This window comes from Scomber japonicus, chromosome 11 (assembly GCF_027409825.1).
Source record: "Scomber japonicus isolate fScoJap1 chromosome 11, fScoJap1.pri, whole genome shotgun sequence".
NCBI lineage: Eukaryota > Metazoa > Chordata > Actinopteri > Scombriformes > Scombridae > Scomber > Scomber japonicus.
In genome coordinates this window covers 25,348,293-25,362,019 of record NC_070588.1, presented here as the reverse complement: position 1 = coordinate 25,362,019, position 13,727 = coordinate 25,348,293, and the positions used below count along the sequence as shown (strand labels likewise).

The following is a 13,727-nucleotide window of genomic DNA, read 5'->3' as shown; positions in this document are numbered from 1 at the left end:
GAAAAGGTCATTTTTTAGGCAGGTACCAGTCAAGGAAGCATTATTAGTTTCTAGTCAAGACCACAAGGTGAGGATGATCCTTTAGTGTAAGTACTGTATTGCCTTCATCTACTTACATATGAAAAACTAAAAATGAACCATAAAATATATATAGGCCTATTCTTTCTCCTCCTGTTTTTTGCTTTATCACCAATGGTTTACAATTTATGTAGAAAAAGTGTTAAATGATGGCAGCAAATTAATGAAAAGGGGGGAAAAAAGTCATAATGCTTTCAAACTGCCTACTGAAATATCCATGTATTCCTTCTCATTACATTCAAGAGATCAGTCAGCTACCCACTATAGATTATAGCCTGAATTGCTTGCCAGAGGACCTTTCCTCATTTCCACATAGGTAGAGTTCTCAGGACAGCTCTCATGATCTTCGCCGCTGCACTAAAACACATAAGGAGAAAGATTTGTTAGAGTTTTTATTTTATTAATCATGTGTGTCTCAAGGTATAAAAGAGCAAGCTCTAAATAATTCCAGAGATTGTGCTTTTATTGCCATGCAGAAATTGGAGTTTCTGCAACTATAACACATGGAGTCACATGCCATAAAATGCAGCTATAATTAAGTGACACAATACAATAGATGTCATTTGATTTCATGCCTTCTTTTAAATATTGCTTTAAAATCACTCTCTGAAAAAGAGTGTTGAGCATTTTGAAACATTGTATGTACAAATATGTTTATTTTCAACATGCCGATTTATAACTTTTAACATATATGCATTATAGTAACTTTAATTGAGAAGTAATGAGAAACAACTAAACAAAAGTTGAGACAATTTTTTTTTCTTTCCTTTTTTTTTGTAAAGCCAGAAAATCTGATACAAAGACATAGAGTGGGAGGACCAGCAAGTGACAGAGACAGACAGATAATCACCCTCAGTCTGATGTAGAAGGAAGTGATGACACAGCTGTACAGGAACATCAGGGCCAGCAGACCAATCAGAATCCCCCTAAACAGATGAGACTGAGCAGGAGGTTGAAATGGAGGAACAGGCTTGCTGGTTGTACGTCTCATCAGGCTGGAGTTGGCGGGTGCTATGTGAGAAATACAATGATGTCACCAAATGCCATGAATCAAACAGATTGATAATGATGATGATGTAAATGAAACACCTATGTGGGTGGACTATGAGTGTGTAGGAGTTTTAAGATGAGATACAATTAATCTTAATTTTTGATAGGGTTCTCTAGCAACTTACACCAGAGCTTACATTGGTACATTAATGTTTAAAATGACAACACTGAAATACAAAACTAATGTCAAAGAACAGGGGTGGTGTTATTCTACATTGTCCTTATTGTCAACAAATCCTATAACTGCTGGGTATTGTATTGTTTTTAGCAAATGTTACTCAAAAAGGAGCAAACAGTGAGTTTTTGGGGGGGACTATTTTCTGTGGATTAATACACATTTGGTGCTCTAATGAGAGGTTACAGCAGCAGGATCATGTATGTGGGAATAACAGAACAACTACAGAAACTATCTTCAGCATCTATATGAAAGGCAATACATTTCATATTTCATTTGGTTTCTTTTTCTTTGGTTTTCTTCCCATTACAAATCTTCCACAGGGATAAACTGACCTGGCAGTAGTCTTGTTGGTTCTCCTCTTTTGGTGTGATCTAGATCATTTATGGTCAGCGTGAACTCACACTCGTACAACATATTCATGGCCTCTTCTTCAATGTTGAGAAGGATGAAAATGGTTTTGTTGTGTCTTTCTTGGTACATGACAATGTTCTTACAGTTTTTCTGTCCCTTCTGGCAGAGCCGTCTGGATTTGGCTGTTCTGAGAATTAACAACACAGTATTAGAGTATTTCTTACAGCGAGACAATGTCTGTAAAGAATTAACTGACAATGATAATGCAGATAAGGTGCTACAGTGCAATTTTGATACGTGTTAGTATAGTCAGACTACATAAAAATACAAGCATAAACATTTCTGTCACCTTGCTCATTTAAAAATACACAATCAATGAACATATAAATATTTCTGAAGTTTAACTGCTGGACACAAAATATCTCCTACTTCACTGTAAAGTTTATTGTCTGTTTGTTCACTGAACGGATCAGGTTTCCACATCACAATCTTTTAACCCTCCTATTTTGTGTGGGTCAAATGTAACCCTTTTATCTGATCAAAATGAGACTTCACAAATGCCCACTGAATACTATCAATGTTTCATCTAACAAGATGCCTTTCAAAAAAACCTTATTGGTCAAATCTGACCCAGTAATAGTTATGGGTTGTTTATGAAGAGAAATACATAATAAATGTTGCCAAATTATCATGAACAACAAAACAAAATAAAAGTAATAGATACATTATATCCTATAATAATAGTATAATAATACTATTAAAATTGTGTTTCATGCCAAGGAAGTATATTGACTTGAATTCAGTAGAGAGTCACGCAACAGATATGGTGTCATTCACACCCACACCACACACACACACACACACACACACACACACACACACACCTATACACACACACACACACACACCTATACACACACACACACACACACACACACACACACACATACACACACATATACACACACACACACACACACATACACAAACAAACACACACACATTGATCTAGGTCACTAGATCTAGACATTGCATAAATTTAGATTCACTTCTTGGAAACTTAACCTAACCTTAACCACTGACCCAAAAATCTCCCTTTTCCAAATTGGGGACACAGTTTTTGTCCTCTGAGATTTGTTCACACACACACAAACAAACACACACACACACACACACACACACACACACACACACACACACACACAAACACACAAACACACACACATAGAAAAGTATATGCGGTTATTTTTTTCTGTTCATAAGCAATAAAATAGATCAATTATGTCTATTTCAACCTAAAAATGATTTGTACATTGTAAGTTAAACATGTTCTAATATAGATAAATAATCAAAGTATGTATATTTATATTGGATGAATGGATTGCTGTGTGGATGGATGAATAATAAGCAGTGAAACATTTTACTGGGTTTTTTCTTTCTTTTGCGTTACTCCTTAGCAACACTGCTGATGTTGTGTAAAAATAATATATTAACAGATGAAATAATATCAATTCACTATTATTGGTACTTTGCTGAGTTTGTTTGTGAAGACAGAGATTAACCAGTAAAGCACAAGCTTTAGCTGCGTGGTTGGGGTCTGCACTGAGCCTGGTCATCACTGCGGGTCTGTAAGTGTTTCGTTATTAGCTTTGTGTTAGCATGAGAGGTCAGGCTGTTGTGCCACAAGCGTTTTTTTTTAATCTGCCTAATTTATGAGTAATAATTGAAGAACTAATTTAACTCACATTTCTTTGTTTAGTAAATGTAAAGTGATTACTGACTGTAGACACTGTAACGCATTACATTACTGCGTTACAGGTAAATGTAATGTGATGACAGTACCTCACATTACACTGTAACGCATTACACACAACACTGGTTAACAAACATATGAGTTACAGCGAAAAAATATTACCTGGAGAAAAAAACAGGAGAGTATTTGTGACAAACTCAATGCTGTTAGTAAAATCAAAAATATTCCACTCCAAAAATATTAACACGTGGAAAAACCCTGTTCGCTGCATATTCATTACGGCAAACATTCTAAATGGACTAAATGGACAGCGCCTATTATCTTGCACGTTTGAAAGATGCAAGCCTCAGTAGATCAGTTTGCACATTTTTTTCAGGTGATGTCAAGTTTGCACATGTTTTTACACATGCAAGCCTTTAGTAAATAAGCCCCAAGAATGCAAATCCTTTTCCAACACAATGGAAGGGTTGATTAATCTACTGGTGACGTCACAAATCGCCTTCATACACACACACATTAAAGTTTCCGCTCTCAGCAGATACATTTGGAAACAGACTTAAAACTGTCTGCACATACGTCACTCTGCACAGTGAAGCTCAAACATCACATTGAGATGACGATAGGAAAAGATTTTTTTTGAGCAGAGGAGGACATTTTTCCGCCAGTCATGTACAGCATAGTCAGTACTACTTTTATAATATGTTCCCCCAGTTAAAGATACGAAAAACTCTGATACCATATAGAAAAGAAAAGAAGCTTTAGAGATAAATACGAAGGTGTTTACAAAGTGGAAAAGCACAAACAGTCTCCTCCAAACTCAGCATCCCACCATCACACAAACATCACTAAATGAATGAAAACAGGATACATACGCTGTTACATCGTTGAGTCGGATGTCTTCAACCGAGCCATTGATTCCATTGTGTTCACAGCTGATTGTGGCTGATCCATCTGGGTTTACAGTCTGAGTACTGGGCTGGAACACCTTAAATAAACCTAATAAATGAACAGAGTTCAGCATTTAAAGTGGCATCATTAAAGTTGAACTTGGTTTGGTTTGTTTGTTCACTTCAGTCGTGAAATCGCCTGGCTTAAGGATTCAAAGACAAGTGAATGTTTTCATTCAGCTATTCTTTTTCCTTCCCTGAGAAAATGGAGTCTTTATTCAATTTGTTTATACAGACTGTGGCTGCTATGTGTCATAATCTGTTTAAGAATAACTACAACTTAACAAGAAACAACATTGTTATATACACTGGAAATAGTTCCGCTTGTATAAAGACAAAGTATTAAACAATATTTTATCAGGTAAGTTTTATTGGCTCATTATTTTCTTACTATTAATGTTACCATAACAATCCTAAACAGATGTTAAAATACATAATTACTGAAGAAAGAAATGAAAAGCTCAAAATGAAAAAAAGACATTTAAATACCTGACAGTTACTGGTGACAGTGAGTGAAATAGAGAGACCTACCATGGCTTGGGCAGAAGAGGCAACCCAGAGAAATAGTCAAGATGATGATGTTGAAGGTGTAAGCTGCCATCTCAGTGTTCTGCTCTTTCTCACACTACAGTTTCCAACAGTGTGGTTGAGTGCTTAAAACTCATCACACAAAAACAATCCAATCCTAAAACAGCATCACGAGTAGTTGTGATGCTGAGATGTTTATTAGACAGGAAAAAGGAAATGTTGAGGTTGATCTAAATTCTGTGTTTTTGACTTTCTGGTATCTGGTATCTTTTCTAGATCAAGTGTGTTTCTGCGCAATCAGGTGTCTGTAGTTTTTTTTAACACCTAAGACCTCTTTTTTTTCCAGAGGAAGTAGCTGGTTACACTTTTAGAAGTGCGTCAACTTTTAGTGCAGCAGAACATGTTTAATATTCACTTTTGAGGAAAATCTTTAAATTTGCAAAGTTAGGGGCAAAACTTTGGTGTTGAAGGCCTTTTTTAAATACCAGTTATTATTAACAAAAGCCTTAATAGTTAAGATACTTTGATAATGTGTGTAAATTCCAAGAGGCCAGAAATACTAATAATTAATTAATTAATTAATTAATTAATTAATAATACATGACAATGACAACAACTTTAACATGAATGTCAAGTTAACTATACAGTAAGAGATATCTGCTGAAAATATGGTTTCTATATGTGTTTTAAGTGAACTACACCTTAAAAATAGTGTGACTCTTTAGAACAGAGGCTCTTTAGGGAAAATTTTCATGCAACTGATCATTGATGTGGTTTGTGTGTACACATCTATCCATCATCTTTAGCACTCGGGCTTCTCTTGGGAGGAAAGAAACCCTTTGATTGAATCTGCGAAACGTCAGCAGTTACACTCCACATCCTGTTATTCTTCTACAGTGTCTTCTGTGAAATCTGCTAACATGTGCTTGACTGAGATGAATAGAAACTACAGCATTAGAAGGTGGTTTCCTTTCTCTGACTGGTCCATCTCACTGTATGTCTGAAGGCCTGATAATTAGATAAGATAAAGAGCTAGTTATCACAAGGGCGTGTTCACTGTTCTACAGTAATATTGAAAATTTTGTTGGGGTTTTCCACCAATAACTGTTCTACAGTAGGATATATTTGCTGTGTCCATATGATTTTAATCATGCTGCTATAATGGCCCTATGAATAGCAATGTTGGTCCCATAATTTTTCCTAGTCTACTTAAGTACAATTTTGAGGTACTTGTATTTTACTTTAGTATTTGATCCTACCTTATACTTCCACCCCACTACACTTAAGAGGAATATATTGTACTTTGTACTCCGCTACATTTATTTGCCAGCTTGAATTACTTTTCAAATGAAGATTTAACACACTAGATAATATAACAAGCTTTACATATTGGTAAAGATGATGTCATGTTTTCCATCCTTTTCGTCTTTTGAAGTCTGACAAAAAGCAGTGTGTGTAATCAGGGTCACATTTGAGATGTCTATGAGTTGTTAACAGCTCCACCAAATAGTGATTTTCCCCTTAAAACTTCTCACATGGTTTAATTTCTATAAATGTTTAAATTACCCAATATTTTTCTGAAAATCAAAGATTAGAGAAAAAAGTCTAAAAACGGAAACAGATTTGTGTATCAGAATTTTGATAAACAAAATTCTCACAACCCCTCACATTTATCTGGTGACCCTTTGGACAGGCCCAACCCCTAGGTTGGGAACCACTGGAGTGAACTAGTTAACTGTATATAAAGTAGTTGAAACTAGCTCCACCTCCAGCAGCTACAACAGCATGCTGCTTATGTCACAGGATGACTGTATTTCTGGTGGTGGGACCAGTGGTGGCGCTGTTTATATATTACCTCCACAGGTTTTTGGTGCTGTGTAGTGCTGCCCTGGAAGGAGACGGGAGGGTGGAAGTGTGTGATTGGTGGTGGGGGTTATAAGGCGGGGTTCCCACAGGTAGAAAGGCAGAGGAGGAAGAGCAAAGCAGTAGGATGGCAGCCAGGCATGTGAGAGAGACACCACAGCACAAAGGAAATGGGCACAACCAGGTCAGTGAAGGGGAAGTCAAGTTCAGCTACCTGGGCCCCGTCTCTTCCACCAGCCAATCCCACCCATTGTCACCTAGTGGACCTTTTTTTTAATTGTGTTTTTTTTTAATATATAATAATCATTTTAGAGCATTCGCTGCTATTGTTTCATAGTATTTTATCTTATTCTATGTCCTTTTTAAAAAAAAAAATAGTGTCACCCTAACCCTTTTGTTAACCCCTGCCTGTCTGTTGCTTCTGACCAGTGGCTCCCCAGTAGAGGCCTCATTCAGTTTTTTAGTTCTATCGTCACACACACCTGTGACACACAACACTGATGCTTCAGTATTAATAATCGAATGATGTCATGTACAATAATTAGGGCTGTCAGTGTTAAGGCATTAATTGCAATTAGATTAATGCAATCCATAACGCGTTATTTTTTTTTAATCGCATTAAGCCTTTTTGTCCCTTCTACTCACCCGTAGACGGCTCTTCTAGCTGTAGCGCTATGCTTTGAAGTGGCCTTCTGCAGTAAACCTACCGCGGTGATGGAAAGTAAGAGAGCTACTGGACTTTTGAACGGCTTGTTTAACTTTAAAACACTTCCAGACGGTTCAGTTGACAAGTCAAAAGTAAAATGCAACCTGTGTCAAACGGAGTTTAACTACCACTGGAGTGCGTCAAGTTTGAGTTAGCACCTCCACGCTAAACACCCAGGTGCAGCCAAGTGAGCCTCAGCTCCACCAAAGTACCATTTTGGAGTGTGGGAGTCGCAGCAGAGCCGTGATCGATTCCCAGTTAAGGTCAAAATTATCCTTTGCTTATCTTTTGAAATATTTCAACATCAACCTTTCCTCTTTTTTTGATTCTTACCCCACATCAACATTCAACAGTATTAGTATTGAGGGATATGACCTTTTTCACTTTTTAGTCATGACAGCAATGTTGCTCTAAGGCTGGCGATGTCGGTCTGTCGGTTGGTCCACCTCTTCGATTCAGACTGAATTATCTATTGAATAAATTCCCATGAAATTTTGTGCAGACATCCAGCTTTGATCCTCTGACTTTTCATCTAATGCCACCATCTGGTCAAACTTTCAATTACTTAATTAATTAAATTGGTTTATGACCAAGTAATGACATTCCCATCATCCTCTGCCGTAAATACATTTCTGTGATACAAATCATATTAAAGACTGTATCCACACTACTTACATATAGGTACTGTATACTGAGGCTCAGGTTAGAAAGACTGGAAACATGGGTACTGGAAATAAATCTTAGATGTTGCGGTCATGTAGTATGCATCTTAACCGAGAGATTCCTGGTTTTGTTTCTTCTCAAAGGACACATATACATTTACATATACTCTTTCCAACTCCATTATATCATGAAACCCTCCACACACAACAAACACACAGCTCCCGTCACGGCATCCTCAATCTTATGTAAAAGTGACATTGCTATGGCGGTATTGGAGGCAGTACAAATGCAAGCAGAAAAAAGCCCTTAAAGGTATTTAGTTCTCAGGAGAGCTCCCCAATGTGTAGTTCCTCTCAGGGAGTACCCAGAACTGTTTGGTCCAAAAGCACCTAATGCTAGAAAGGGTTCCACAGGGATCAATCATTGGACCTTCTTGGCAACGTTATGAGGAGACAGCCTACCTGAGTTGTATGTCTATCCCCTCTAATGATCTCAAATCTCAGACAAGCTTGTAACTTGTAATTGTTCATTTCAATCATGAGGTATCAAGATTTTAGGTGAACTAAGACAAGACTGAGGTCCTAAAAAACAGACACAGGAAATGTATTCACACAGAGTCTCAAATCAGCAATCTGAAAGTCACACAAGCTACACACAATAACTAGAGCAACGTTTTATCACGTAAACCATATCAGAAGTTAGAAGGTTTCAGTTGTGAGCTGATTCTGATAAAGTGAGTCATGCTTTTATCTAACACAGCTTACAAAGCCTACTGTCATGCTCTCTTTGCTCAATTTCCTAAATTAATCCAAAATTGAAATCACTTCACTGACCCAGTGCCATACAAAATCCACTTCAAAATTCTACTTGTCTTCTTTAAAGCACTTAATAGTTTGCTTCCCAGTATATTTATGACCTGGCCCATGATTGCAAACCCATCAGGCCTCTCATGTCATGGTTTTGATCTGGTGAGGGTGCTTCTTTTTGCCTTGGTGCTGTTTTCTAACAGACAATGCAATGAAAACCTTGAGTTCTGATTACCTCAGGTTCAAACCTACAACTGTAGGGTCCAGTCAAAGTAGAAGTCATACAGTCATTTAGCATTCTGCTCTTCTTCTGTATTCTTGATTCAGATCTACAGTTACATACAAGCGGCTTTTCTTCAGCTGCCACAATCAGATTTAACTAACTGAGTATATCTTCATGCTGTGATTTTCTCATTCTGTTAGTAAAAAGGAGAAAACCAAAATGAGGCACTCAAGGACATCAGGACTCTGGATTTGGATCGTATATCACTTATATAGGACACTGATATATCAACATCATTTGGAAGTTACAACTTTATTTATTTTAAGAAAAATATCCAACATGAATATTCACTGAACATTGCAACAGCAACAAAATGTGCAGAGGCATCAGTAAACCTCTATTGCGCCTTAATAAGTCAAAGCATAATAGCATTACAGTTTTTAATCAAACAAATAGTATGTACACAGTATTAGCTATGTAAGGATTTGTGTTTACAACAATGTAAACATTATGTTTTACTTAATATGTAACGGACACACAAATGTCATGTTGTTGTTATCCATAACTGTAGTCAAAAAGAACCTCAAGCATAGCAGAGGGGATATTAGATCTCTGTTACTCTAACCTTACATTGAAAATCAATGCTGTTCTAATACTTGTAGGTCAAGGCTTCTTTGGATCAAAGTGTGTTTTTCATGCAATATTTTCAAATGAAAATGCAGCAGCATCCGCTTTGTGAAACACTCTGGAAGCCGGTCTGATGATCTCCCTCCTCCCTCGTTCACACTGGAGAGTCTGCAAATGGTAAACACACAGCTTTTAATACATGAGACAGTAAATAATAATGAGGTTTATTACATATTATACAGTGGTGAGTCACAGCTTTTAGGATAGAGAAGATGCTTGACCTATGTATCAGTTAAAATAATGGTCTGAATGGAGCGATTTGGTAGCCTAGTGGTTACCGCGCATGCCGCATAATCGCCAAAAGTCCCTGGTTCAACTCTGGCAGGGGATCTTTGCTGCATGTCATTCCCCTCTCTCTCTCTCTTCCTGTTTCCTATTAACCCTTTATGACATCTACTTTCGCAGAAATGCAAAAAACATAACATAAAAAAATATTTGTGGTCTGTTTTTAATCTAGATTTTGACACAGATCCTAACTGCCCCCCATTCTGACTACTACAAAAACCACTGTTACTGTTATTACTGCTATTACTACAACCACCACTACAGTGATCACATTCACAGTGACAACATTTTTACATTTTTTGTCACACAGTGGAAAAAAAACGTTCATCTGTTAGTTATATGAAAGATGAATCACTTTCACAGAGTTTTTGGCTGCTTGCATTAGATGTGTTAGCACTTTTCACCTACTTTCATACACCTACTATGACATCATTCTTTCAATTTGACTTATAACATTTGAATAACCTGGAATTCTGGGGCAATAAAAAGCCACTTTTCACACACTGGGACTGCACATGATTTTTTTGTAATACTGTGTGCACATGTTGACCACGTGCCAAATGGTCTTCATCAAGTCAACTTAAAATTCAGGTATTTTTAATTTGGAAGACAATTTGCAGTTTGACCCTGTATTCACAAGTGATAGCTGCTACTACTGCTAACACTATTACAACAATAATGACTTTCTGATTAACTGATGAACACTTCTAAATGTTAATAGTGATAAAAAATAATATATCTAATAACTTCAGTAATCATTTGAATTATAAGAAATAATGCCCTGACCTGGATGTAGATAATGACGATGAGGACCAACACGACCATTATCAGCAGTACAATCACAGGGACACTGAATTGTGAGTCACCCTCATCCTCCTCTTCTCCATCACTCTGGTGTGCGATCTGTGCCTGAACCTCTGACACAGGACACTCAGAGCTATCTGTAGACCAACAAAATGGATGAGAAGAAAGAATGAATGAAAGAAAGTTGACAAGATGTATGTACTTTAAGCTCAGTGAGGAAACATGCACACATATGTCTGAATGTCAAGTGTGGGTGTCTGACCTAAGACGTGAATGAGTGTGCCATTGCCAGGAATTCGCAGATATGGTGGTGGGTAGAAGACTTCTATCTCACAGCGATATATATCCGTGTCTGTTGCCTTCAGTCCAGAAATTGTCACCTCCACAGCGCCCTCACTCACCTGAGCATGGCACAGCACCTGAAACACACACAACACCATTTTTTAATTTTTTAATACTAATCAACTCAAATTATCACCTAGTTTCAAGAGCATATTGCTATTAATTTTGCTCAACACATTCATTCATCCACTTCGATTTTTATCAGCTAACAATTTTTTTATACCATTGTTAAAGGGGTTTCAAGTTGGCATGAGTTAACATCCATCTGTTTAAAGTACTTACTTCTCCTTCTTTCTCCTCACGTATCTGTCTCTGCTCTGTTAAGTCAACGATGGACGAGCAGAACTCCTGAGTGCCATGGAGGCCTTTCAGCAGAATCACACGGAAATCCTCAGGTTCGGGGTAGGGATAGGTCACGGTGTCATGTTGGGGTTGAATCTGATTATGGGAGGGTTGAGGTTGGAGAAAGCACTGAATCTGTGCTGTACCATTGGTGCTCACCACTCTGTATGGCTGGCTCACAGTCACAGCTGTCAAAAAGAAAAGGTGGGTGGAGAAAGTTGAAAGACAGACTCTTGTGCTATTATTATTCTTCTTTTTTTGTTTCTCTTCAGAGTTTTGACTTAATGATAATAAGCTGAATCCAAAGAAAGACATGAGATTTACTTTTTTAGGGTAGAATGGCAACTTAAGGGAGAACAGACTGACTGTATTTACATCTGTCTGTAAAAGTGCAAGCTAGAAACATTTCAAAGCCACATTTCGATGATGAATATGTAATATATACTTTTTGTTACTCAGAGCAGCTCTGCACCCACACTCTGCTTTTGGCGAATGGAGAAATTAAAATAAAAAAACCCATTGTGGTCTGACTGCACCCAGCAGCCATGCAGAAGTCCCATCCTCACTGTGTTCACATTGCAGTACTAACTCACACTCCCTGAAATGGAAGTTTACACTCTTGCTGTTACTGTCTTTCAATTGTGTTCTATTGTTTTATGTTATACTGTCTCACAGCTAAATTAACAATTGCCTCCAATGAGAACATTTTCCCCTGCCAGTTTCCAACAGGTGTGGATAAGTTAACAAAGTGAGATGTAAGATTCAGCGTTTAACACCTACTACTCAGTGAACAGAGGCAGAGAAGAAAACCTCCAATGGAAGAAACATAAATAAGGCTGTGAATGAATAGAATGAACATTGTGCATTAATTAAAATACGCCTGTTAGGATGACGAATACGGAATGTTCTGTGACGAAACGCCTGCATTTAGAATTATAATAATGAATTGTATGAGGTATCTCTTTCACCACATTTACAAATGTGTACTCTGTTTACTGTAATAAAACTCTGAAAGACAACTTGGTGCCTGTGAATTCATCTTAAATTTTGACGATATTCCTAACAATGAAGAAAACCAGGTGTTTCCTGAATGTAGGCTTGCCAGTGGTACAATTTTGGAGGTACCAAATGATGTATTGGCACATATTCGGGACAGCTCCATCCATACCAGAAAAAAAGAGAAAATTGTATGAGCCCTTGGCACTATTAAAGTATGGGGCCGTGCAGTAACCAAGTGGTTTAAGTCTCATATCACACAGGTGCGACATCATAGGTTATCCCCCTCTCTCACACTCAAATTAAGGAAAATGATACCAAAAAAATCAAACATAAAAGTATGACATACAGTAAAACCCCATGAATTGAATGTCTAAAACATTCATCCATCCATCTGTAAAAGCATGTATATACTCACCACTCCACACAGGCAGACAGAGGCTGAGGACTGTCAACACAATCAATCCCATCATAGAGTGAGTCAGGAACATCCTACAGTGTCTCTACACAGTAAAACACAAAGCCACAGACACTAACAACTTGCACAACTGTGGTGAACACACACCCTCACACTGAACAAAATTGGTTAAAATACAGAAAAATCGGTGAAACTCATCTTTATATTCGTACATTTCCAAGCTGTCATGGAAACTATGTGGCATCACAGGAAATGATGATGGGGTTGTGTGCCGGTAAGTGCTTCAGCTAGCTCTTCTGAGCTTTCCTGCGGTTCTGCAGGAAAGCTGATTTTAATAGCATCTCTGTCTTGTAAAAGAAAGAAGCCCAATAAGCAAAAAGTCTCACAATTACATATTAGCATATAGCACATTATTGTGTGTGCTCAAAATAGCACGACTGTTAATCACAAAAATCCCTACCCAGCCAAATGAAATTGTGATCAAAATTACTTAAAATATGGCAACAAACAAATGTCATGAATAATCACTCAAAAAGAACAACTTTTATGTATCACCATGGAAACAAAGCAACTACAGATTGGAGTAAAAATTGATTGATTAGGGTTCAACAAGTTTATTTCTCCAATGAAAATTACAAAAGAGGTGATCAACAGGGCATGGTTATGACCTTTAAATGAAAACTTTGGATTTGAACATTGTTGGAGCC

General features: G+C 37.4%; 1 protein-coding gene across 1 annotated transcript; it reads right to left on the bottom strand.

Annotated features, from left to right (window-relative positions):
• Positions 1–3,568: 3,568 nt before the first annotated feature.
• cd28 (CD28 molecule) lies at positions 3,569–13,160 on the bottom strand. Its single transcript, XM_053328280.1, has 7 exons — positions 13,021–13,160; positions 11,547–11,794; positions 11,185–11,341; positions 10,905–11,059; positions 4,889–4,982; positions 4,283–4,406; positions 3,569–3,572 (listed from the first exon to the last, which is right to left on the bottom strand). Exons 1-7 carry the CDS (start codon positions 13,091–13,093, stop codon positions 3,569–3,571), a joined length of 855 nt encoding a protein of 284 aa, XP_053184255.1. The 5' UTR covers positions 13,094–13,160.
• Positions 13,161–13,727: the final 567 nt, after the last annotated feature.